At 42.8% G+C, this 10349-nt stretch overlaps 2 protein-coding genes across 2 annotated transcripts in view; both read left to right on the top strand.

Moving 5' to 3' along the window:
* The first annotated feature begins 338 nt into the window (after window positions 1-338).
* Window positions 339-1399, top strand: LOC113745215 (myelin and lymphocyte protein-like). Its single transcript, XM_027276690.1, has 2 exons — window positions 339-494; window positions 1276-1399. Exons 1-2 carry the CDS (start codon window positions 339-341, stop codon window positions 1348-1350), a joined length of 231 nt encoding a protein of 76 aa, XP_027132491.1. The 3' UTR covers window positions 1351-1399.
* Window positions 1385-10349, top strand: part of LOC113745214 (NACHT, LRR and PYD domains-containing protein 12-like) — a 22776-nt gene continuing 13811 nt past the window's right edge. Inside the window, exons 1-3 of the mRNA XM_027276680.1 lie at window positions 1385-1485; window positions 5630-5932; window positions 6999-7037. Of these exons, the coding sequence (XP_027132481.1) occupies window positions 5659-5932; window positions 6999-7037 (313 nt within the window). The 5' untranslated portion in view covers window positions 1385-1485; window positions 5630-5658. The remainder of the gene's footprint in view (window positions 1486-5629; window positions 5933-6998; window positions 7038-10349) is intronic.

Raw genomic sequence — 10349 nt, 5'->3', positions numbered from 1 at the left:
TTATAACATTGGAGTCTATGAGGCTGTTGGCGGGAGTAGTCGATCAATCTAGCCCATCAGGAGCCAAACTATATGTCTTACAGGTAGTCTCTGTGACGTCCCCTCAGACTGTCTAAAACCTGGACGTAGTCTCCGTGACGTCCCCGCAGACTGTCTAAAACCTGGACGTAGTCTCTGTGACGTCCCCGCAGACTGTCTAAAACCTGAACGTAGTCTCTGTGACGTCCCCGCAGACTGTCTAAAACCTGGACGTAGTCTCTGTGACGTCCCCGCAGACTGTCTAAAACCTGGACGTAGACTGAACTGTGTTTGTGTCACGCTCACTAAACTCAGACTTCATGGTCTTCTTCCTCTTCCTCGTCTGTCAGGACTTCGTGTATCACGGCATCGCTGCCTTTTTCTACCTTAGCGCTTCGGTGGCTTTGGCCAAAGTGACCCTGGAGATGAAAGATGGGACCAACTTCCAGAACTACCAGCTGGACATCTCTGCAGTGGTGAGTTTGGCTTCATGTTTCATGTGTTGAACCATGAATTTATGACGAGCTCATGTGTTCTGTGACCACAGGTTGACTTCCTCTTCCTGTCCGTGACTGAAGTCAAGAAACGAACGACGACTCTGTTCATGTTCTTCAACAGAACCACCTGATTTCAAATAAGACCAGAGATTATGCTACAATTACCAAATGAAATAAAACCTATAATCTGATATAATATCCATATATAAACATGTTTTATCTGCCACCTACACAGAGTCTGACTAATACCTGGAAAACAGTCGGTCACAGCTGTAGACTCTCGTATGTAATGAACTCAGTTTACTCCTCCAGCATGTAGTCTGAGCCTCAGTAAATTTACATGTTACATATTTTCATTTGCAGATGGTGGAGTAATATTTTTAGTGATGAGTCATGCTGATTTGAGCATGTTCAGAAAGTCTATTTGACCAATCAGATTGCTCGGTCTGAAATACTTGTTATATAACTGTAAATGGACAACCAAGCTGTGATTTGATGCATTATGTCATTAATGACAAATGAAAGTTATTTGTCCAGAAAACGACTTCATTATTTATACATGCTGTCTTAAATGGCATACAGATGACAATAATTATCTGTAATGAAATATGTAGCTCATTAAATAAATGTTCTCGATCATACAAATATCTGAGCTTCTCACAAGTACCTGAACACAGCGCACAGGAAATATAATTCTAATTGTTAATTAAATAAGATTTCTGTGGATTCAGGTTCACTGATGTCCTCTTTGTGTCCTCAGGTCTTCTCATACGTGGCGACTCTCCTCTACTTCGTCCACACCATCCTGTCTGCCATCCGATGGAAATCTTTCTAGAGGTTTCTGACCTGAGTTTGATCCTTAAAGCGGTGACGCTGACATGAAGGGAGGACCGACTGCTGGGAGACGGAGCTGTGAAAAAACATCTGGATCATCACAGCTGTCTGAAGCAGGATTCAGCCGACCCGGATGGTTCGTGTCACAGAGCTGGTCTGTTAATATCCACAGACACTCTGAAGCTTTGTGGTCAGATACTGCAGAGCTTCTTATTAAGATCAACTTCAACGAGCCATAAGAGAAATTCAAAATCCTGATTTTTCATTTACATCCGAGCTTTTTCTGAGGGTTTCTGTTATTTTGTCCACACACACTGAGGACGGAGGTTCTGGTCCGTTCTGGTCTGGTCTGTTCTGGTCTGGTCTGTTCTGGTCTGTTCTGGTCTGTTCTGTTCTGTTCTGTTCTGGTCTAGTCTGTTCTGTTCTGTTCTGTTCTGGTCTGTTCTGGTCTGTTCTGGTCTGGTCTGTTTGTTTTCCCTTTAATGAAGTGCTTTAATTGTTCTGTTCTGGTCTGTTCTGGTCTGGTCTGGTCTGTTCTGGTCTGTTCTGGTCTGGTCTGTTCTGGTCTGGTCTGGTCTGTTCTGTTCTGGTCTGTTCTGTTCTGGTCTGGTCTGTTTGTTTTCCCTTTAATGAAGTTCTGTTCTCAGCTGATTCGGGTCTGATGTGGCTTTTATATTTTTATAAGTTTCCAAACAAAAAGTTCATAGTTGATCAGAACAGGATGTAACTGATGATTTTTGTTTTTATAACTGACTGCTTCATTTTTGTAACGTTGCGATGAATGAATTCATCAATTTAATAAAAGTGTTTGTTTTGAAACATTTCAACTGGTTGACTTTATTAAACGAGTCAAATAAACTCAAATACTAATTACGATTATTAAAATGCTAACATGTAAGGTGTCATACAGGAAGTGGAATTTGTAGTAAGTGCACTGTTGTTGTCGTTATGCGCATGTGGTCATGTCTTCAGTGTCTTCAGTGTCTTCAGTGTCTTCAGTGTCTTCAGGTATTGTTCATGCTATTTTAGAGTTTGTCATTTCCTGATCAACTATAAAAAGTTGTTGATGATGTCATTGTGAACTAATTTTCTATCCAATGAAACGCTTCCTTCTGTGTAGTCGTTTGTTTCATTTAATGACCTCCACCCAGTTTTTTAGATTTTGAACTTGAAGTGAAAAATGATTTCAGTGAAACAAATTGACGCTGCTGTTGCATCGTATCCAAGTATTCAGTTTGTATTTTAAAGTGGAGCCCAACCAGCAGATGAACAAGAGGAACCTGAAACCAGGTTTAATGGAGTATGGCAGGGAGTAAATACACACACACACACACACACACACAGTGTAAAGCTGATTGGACAGTGTGGCAGGTCAGTGAACTGTAGCCGTCATGTATAATTGACGAGGGGCGGCAGCAGGTAATAATAACGATGAAGACAGAAGCTGAGAGGCTGCAGCTCATCAGAGAACTCTTCAAACCCGTTACATCTGCACTCGGTCCACCGTCATCCGGGTTCTGCTCGAGGTTTCTGCCTCTAAAGAAAAGTTTTCATGCTCATGGTGGAACTGTTGAGTCTCTGTAAATAATATGATCTCGACCTGGTGGTACTCTCTGTGGTACTTGTGTTGTAACTCAAAGAGGGTACATACCTACATCAAACATCAGTGTGGTCATACGCCCCTGAATGTGGTCCACATGTGACACATGTTAATGTACAGGTGTAAACAGGAAATGAGGATTGCTGTCAGTGAAACTCTGCTGAGCTCAGCTGATCTTTATATTTTTATATGAGGACTTTGTCACATGTTGTCATGACTCTACAGACTGTTCTTCAGCTGTTTCTCTTCCTCTTCTTCTTTCTGAGGCTTATAACATATTGAAAGCATTGAAACAACGTTTCTGTGACATTTTGAGAGAGTCAGTCAGTAGGATCCTCATTTAGTAACAGGATGAGTGAACCGTGTCAGATATTTTCAATAACTGAAGATGACGCATTCCAGTCTCGACCAATGAAATGAAACGGTATTGACTTCCTGTCTGTTGAGTGCTGTTGTTGTGATCGTCGTGTAGATGATGAAGGCAGATCAGGTCAGAAAGTTCTTTAAGTTCTGGTTCAGTTGTTATCAATCATCTTTGGTGAAGCAGACCGACAGAGAGAAGAGATGCCTGAGCTGCTGGGACAGAGACAGATCTCCATCCAGGTTCATTTTCTCCTGTTTTCTCTGAAAAATGTCATTTTAGTGTCAGAATGTTCAGAAGATTTGAGTCCAATATTTCCTTCAGTGACTCTGCGGAGAGAGAAAGAATGTCTCATAATCTGAGCTCACGTTCACTTCACAAGATTTTATGCATCTGTTGTTGGTATTTGTCTCTAGATGCTTTATTAGAAAACAATGACAAAAGAGCAAAAGACAAAAAGAAAGAAAAGTACAGACAGGAATATTGTCAGATTTATGTTTATTTACTCATTTATATTTTTATATATCTTTATTATATTCTTATCTTGGGTTTCTATTGACCTGTTTATGATGTTTAACTTTTAAAATAGGGCACACAGGTAAACCATAAAACCACATGACCTTATTAGGATCTAGCTGCAGGTTTCCTGTGCAGGTGTTCAGCATGAAGTGAAGATCACGTGTTCACGTGAACTTACAGCAGACGTTCATGTGGGTTGTCCTGATCACAGAGAGAAACACCAGCTTACATCTCTGTGACAGCCTGACACAAAAACACAGAGAAAAGGACTATTGCTCCATCTAGTGGTTGTCTTGTTGCTTGTTGTTATTTCAATAAATGGCCACAATCTCTGCAAGATAGAAGTGAACCTTTGAACCTGTCAGGTTTGAAAATGAAGACTTAAAGACTTTCAATGACGTAACACTCAGATGTTTGCTGCAGATCACTTCAAGTAACACTGATTGTTAATAACTCTACTACAAACATCGCAAGCGTCACATACTCAGCCCATTATGCAAGTTTAAAGACAAGGAGCCCAGGGTACCTGCAGTGGTCATTTGAAGCAGGTGGCAGTGGCCACTTCTGGTAGGAACTGGTAGGACATTCTGCCAACATGGAACAGCAGATGAGAAAAGTTTGGTTTACCTCGAATTAACAGGTGGGCTGATGAACGGCTGGTTACCTGCTATGGTCGAACGGCTGGTGAGCGGCTGTGGGCCCTGGCGTCCTGGTGCCAGGAGCCCGGGTTACCTGCTATGGTTGTTTGAAGTGGATGGCTGTTGGCATTGCAATCTTGGTAGCGGGGAGCCCCTGCTGGAGCCACCTGTGGTCACTGGAGTTGATGGTTGTTGGCACTGGAATCTTAGTGGTGAGGACCCCGCTGGAGCCGCACTGGGGCCACCTGGGGTCATTAAGGGTGATGGTTGTCGTTGTTGGAATCTTGGGGGCAGGGACCCCTGATGGAGCCATCTGCTGTGGGCGCAGGCATCTCGGTGCCAGGTGCCTATGTTTATTGCCTTGGGCTGCAATTACTGTTGGTATGGTGGAGGGCCCAGGAATTCTGTGTTTGTTTGTTTGGGTTAGCTGCTCAGGTTTAAAGGTATTTAAAGGTTGTGTTTGTGTTTGCTGTGTCAGAGGAAGTAGGTTTGTTTATGAAACTACATTGACCACGTAATACTGACCAGTCTTTAATCAGCTACTAGCCGGTTAAGCTAGTATGAAGAAACCTGTGCGCTTCCAACTACTGTTGACTTTGTGTTGTGGGGCCGGTGTAGTCAGGACGATGTCGACGGGCCTGAGTTGTCTCTGGAGGCGGTGAGTTGGAGAACTGAAACGATGGACTATCGTTGGATGTCTCGTCTCTCGTTCTGAAGACGGAGGTGAGCTGGAAGGCACGATGAATTCAACAGGTGGATTAAAGTTGTCTTGCATACTGAAGAGAGATGAACCAAAGAGACTGAGTGGAGGCTCGCTGGATTGACTCGCTTCTTAAACGGCTTTTGGATTACGGGAAGAGGGGCCTCATAGAGGGCGTGGCCTGTGTGGAGCTGAGGTGTGATTGGCTGGGACAGTTTGTGTTGTTCTTGTAGAACAGGACTATCAGTCCAAGATAAGACAGCAGATAACGTAAAACATAAAGCTCTCTTTAAATGAAAGAAGTGTAAGTGGTGAACACATGTTCAGCCCATAGAGGAGCAGGAGGAGCTCCAACAGGCCAGACTCCAACACAGCTCCTGTGTCAGCCAATCACAGCTCCTGTGTCAGCCAATCACAGCTCCTGTTGCTGCTCTGATACATTGTGTCATACTTTTCCTTCAGGTTGACCATACTGCCTGATTTCAGCCACGATGTCGTCAAAGGACCTTTTGGACACTCTGGAGGATTTGACAGACGATGAACTGAAGAAGTTCAAATGGTACCTGAAGTACCCTGACGTCCTGGATGGATACCAAACCATCAAAGTGTCCAAGCTGGAGAAGGCAGACAGACGGGACATCGTGGATCTGATGGTGAACACCTATGAACTTCATGGAGCTCTGAAGGTGACCAAGAAGGTTTTAGAGAAGATCAACAGGAACGATCTGGTCCAGAGTCTGTCAGAGACGAGCTCAGGACCAGAAGGTCAGTCACATTTCCTTATTTTTAATTTTCAGATCCAGAGAGTGGGTGACAACACATACTAAAGAAACAATTCAATCCAATTCAATTTTATTTATATAGCGGCATATCATAACAATATCCCAACAGTTCCACCATGAGCAAACACTTGGCGACGGTGGTGAGGAAAAACTTCCCTTTAACCTCAGGCAGACCCAAACAAGGCTCAATGGCAGCAATAATGACAGTAGTAAATGGTAGTGGACGTCATGCAGGACCACAAGCAGCAGCCACGATCCACGGAACCTGCTGGACGACAGAGACAGAAACTCCAGGGAAGAAGTTTAGTTAGAGACATGATTAATGAGACATGAAGGTTTACAGATGGAGAGAGAGAGAGAGAGAGAGAGAGACAGAGAGAGACAGAGAGACAGAGAGAGAGAGAGACAGAGTTTTCAGTAAAGGGAGATGTGACTGCATCTTCAACCAATACTGTGCCTGACTAGGGGCAGTCTAGTCCTGTAGCAGCATAACTAAGGGATGACCTGAGCCAGCACTAACTATAAGCTCTATCAGTGCAGAAGATCATTGGATCCTTGTATTGGATCCTTCATGGATACAAAGTCGTGCATCTGAAATGCGTCAATACATTTCTGACCCTGTCTAAATACTACAGTACCATTAGCTATCAATATAAAGCCTGAAATAAAGAGTAATAACAATGTTTGTTAGGAGATGTTTTCATTTTGAGAATATTTTATTTTTCTTATGAATAAAATGTGCTTCTTTATCCCAGTGACGTGTAGAATGTGTACATCTGAAAGAACACACTGTATGTTGTTCATTTGTTCAATATTTCACATATTCATCATATTGTAGTCTGATGGTAAAGGTACATTTCTTCATACAGTTTATTTCATTAACAGTTGTAGTCTGTCATTCATGAGATTCATCCTGTGTCAATGTCTTCCACATCTATATGTAGATAAAAAACTCAAATATTCTGACTCAACAGCAGTAAAAACAGCTAAGTTACTAATAAGTCATGAAATAGAGAATATAACTCATAATGTCTCTGTCTCTCTCTCAGGGTCAGAGGACAGAGGACCTTCCTCCTCTCAGAGTGAAGGTAAAGCTGCTGATTATCTGGTTTGTATGGAAGCCCCGACAGACCAAATGTAGTTTATAAGTTTGAAAAGATAAAGTGTCATTTGGTTTTACTTTCTGTGTCACATATTATGGCTCTGTTGTCTCTTTGGTTTTCATTGATGCAGTAATAAGTCATTCATACGAAACATACAGTCACAAAGTTTAAATATTTAAAATGTGGAATCATTTATTTTTGGTGTTAGTTTAAGGCTTCTGTGCAGTGACTAATAGGTCAAAGGTAACAAGGAAGTTTGTTTTTTGAGCACAAGAGTGATGTAAGGCCGTGCTTTTGTCAGTGTAATAATGAGCAGTCTGTTCAGTAAAAGATTGAAAGCAGAATCGTGACGCTTAGGACATTTCTTTTCATTTTCCGACTGTCAGGTGGTTCTGGGTTTAAATAAGGTTGATTCATCAAATTGGCGACTGGGGATTAGTGGGTCAGGGCAGGTGCTGCTTCAATCCTGGTCTTTCAGGTCTCCAAGAAGGGATGATGAAGGTGGCCATGCCTCCTTCAGCTGGGCCTAACAGGGGGCAGCAAGCAGACTTCAGCTTTGCATACAGAATCACAACTACAAGCAAAGTTATACACGCTGCAACAGATTGGATACACAGATTGAACAGGATAATGGATAGGGTGAATGTCTATTTTTTCAGGAAGGTGTTGTGGATAAATTGCTGAAGTCAAAGGTCAGTGGTGAGGTCAGGAAGGAAGAAAGTGTTCAGGAGCCTCTGATGCTGATGCTGGTATTATTAATGACTGTTGTATACTTGGTCATTTAATATGACCACTATTAAGGAAGAAACAGGAGACCCGGGGTAGTTGCACGTCTGTTGTATTTAACCTTCAACTCAAGAACAGAGAACTACACTACGTCACTTCCAACACAAACATAAGGGGGCGTAACCGCATCATGAAGGGACAAACTTGAGCGGCGTCAATACATACAATGACGCTTGCCCAATGAGAATTAGAGACACTCTCAAAGTCCATCAGAAGTGCCTGAGTCTATCTCCCATTCTGCCCAACTCATCCTGGTGGTCAGACTTAAACTCCTACAGATAACACCACAAATACTATAAAAGAGAATGTTTTACCCATGTTAGTGTTACTGTCAGCACTCTAGTCTGGAGACACTGTTGTCTGTTTATGTTAATGGAACGTCAACAGTTAGCCATCTATTATGTCTATGAAGGCAAAGAATGTTACTGATGCTCATGACAGAAGAGGCATCTATAGACATGCAGTCTAAATGCAGTCTATGTTGTTTTTCCATTGATACACAGATGGGATGTTCAAGTACCAAAACCACAACACATCTCATATTATCAACAGCTGCTTCAATTAAACCTCAAGGATAAGTTGAGTGTGTACAACAGGTGGTTACAGAAGAAAGGAGGAACGCCTGGTGATACTACACAGAGCTGTACATCACAGCAACATCAACACACAGCCACACAATCAACACACAGCATGAGGTCATGCAGATTGAGGTGGTGGTGAAGCCAGGAGATACAGAGAAATCAATTAAACCCAGTGAGATGTTCAAACCTCCCTCTGGAAAAGAAAGACCCATAAGAACAGTGCTGACCACTGGAATCGCAGGAATGGGAAAACGGTTCTTGTGAACAAAGTTATGTGGGACTGGGGAAGGAAGAGCCAATCAGGATGTGCATCTATATTCCCCTTCACCTTTCGCCAGCTGAACTTAAAGAAGGAAAAAAAGTTTTCTTTGACAGAGGTCATTCATGAGGTAATCACTGAGGCCAGAGTCATCCCAGAAGAAGCTCTAACTACACTACATCTACAACTCTGCAGTCATCAGGAATCACCAACTATGACAGAAGTGAATTCAAAGTTCTGTTTGTTTTGGATGGACTGGATGAGAGCCGACTTCAACTGGACTGCTCTACCAATGAAAACCAGGACACAGACTTTGATGTTACAGCGTCGACCTCAGTGGATGAGCTGCTGACAAACCTCGTCAATAGAAATCTGCTTCCTTCTGCTCGCCTCTGGATAACCACACGACCTGCAGCAGCCAATCAGATCCATTCTGATTTTGTCAACATCATGACAGAGGTCAGAGGGTTCACTGACCCTCAGAAGGACGAGTACTTCAAGGAGAGATTCAGAGATGAAGAGCAGGCAGCAGAATCATCCCCACATCAAGACATCACGAAGCCTCCACATCATGTGCCACATCCCAGTCTTCTGCTGGATCACCTACAGTTCTGGAGGGTCTGTGAAGACCAGAGAGGGAGGAGAGCTGCCCAACCCTGACTGAGATGTACATCCGCTTCCTGGTGTTTCAGATGGATCGGACAAAAGACAGGAATGACCAAAAACAGTGCATCCAGTACATCAAGTCATTATCAAAACTGGCTTTCCAGCAGCTGGAAAAGGGCAACCTGATCTTCTACGAGAAAGATCTAAAAGAGAGTGGCATTGATGTCAAGGAGCCTCAGTGTGTTCAGGAGTGTTCACAGAGATCTTTAAAGAGAACTTGGAAGAAGAAGAAAGAAGACAAGATGTTTAGCTTCATCCATCTGAGTGTTCAGGAGTTTTGGCAGCTTTACATGTAGAGAGGAAACTCATTAACACAAACAAGAATGTGATGCTGAACCAGGGCAAACGTTGAACGTGGGCAAATGTTTTTCACCAAACATCTGTGACGGAGGTCCACAGGTTTGCTATTGACAAGGCCTTACAGAGTCCAAATGGACACCTGGACTTGTTCCTCCGCTCCTCCTCTGGGTCTTTCACTGGAGACCAATCAGACCAAGCTCCCTGAAGGTTCACTGAACAAGAAAAGAAGCTCACGACCAATCAGGAAACAGTCAAGTACATCAAGAAGAAGATCAATGAGAACTGTCTCCAGAGAGAATCATCAATCTGTTCAACTGTCTGAATGAACTGAATGATCTTTCTAGTGGAGGAGATCCAACAGTACCTGAGTTCAGGAAGTCTTCCACACGAAACTGACTCCTGCTCAGTGGTCAGCTCTGGTCTTCATCTTACGTTCATCAGACAAAGATCTGGACGTGTTTGACCTGAAGAAATACTCTGCTTCAGAGGAGGTTCTTCTGAGGATGCTGCCAGTGGTCAAAGCCTCCAACAAAGCTCTGTAAGTGCACAGACACCAAAGATAATAACTGTATCTATGTAGGATTGTTCTCAACTAATGATTGTCTTCAATCATGATGAATCTAGTCAGCTGATTGTTTTAGTGGATAAATTGAACAATCTTTCAAATTGTTTCTTTAGTTTGATTCTACCCTCCACAGATTAACG

This window comes from Larimichthys crocea, unplaced genomic scaffold (assembly GCF_000972845.2).
Source record: "Larimichthys crocea isolate SSNF unplaced genomic scaffold, L_crocea_2.0 scaffold532, whole genome shotgun sequence".
Lineage (NCBI taxonomy): Eukaryota > Metazoa > Chordata > Actinopteri > Sciaenidae > Larimichthys > Larimichthys crocea.
This window is presented reverse-complemented; position numbering and strand designations above follow the sequence as displayed.

Coding starts and splice junctions, on each gene's coding strand:
- LOC113745215 (XM_027276690.1), top strand. CDS start 339: ATGGTCTTCTTCCTCTTCCTCGTCTGTCAGGACTTCGTGTATCACGGC. Junction 495..1,275: donor AGCTGGACATCTCTGCAGTG/GTGAGTTTGGCT, acceptor TTGTGTCCTCAG/GTCTTCTCATACGTGGCGAC.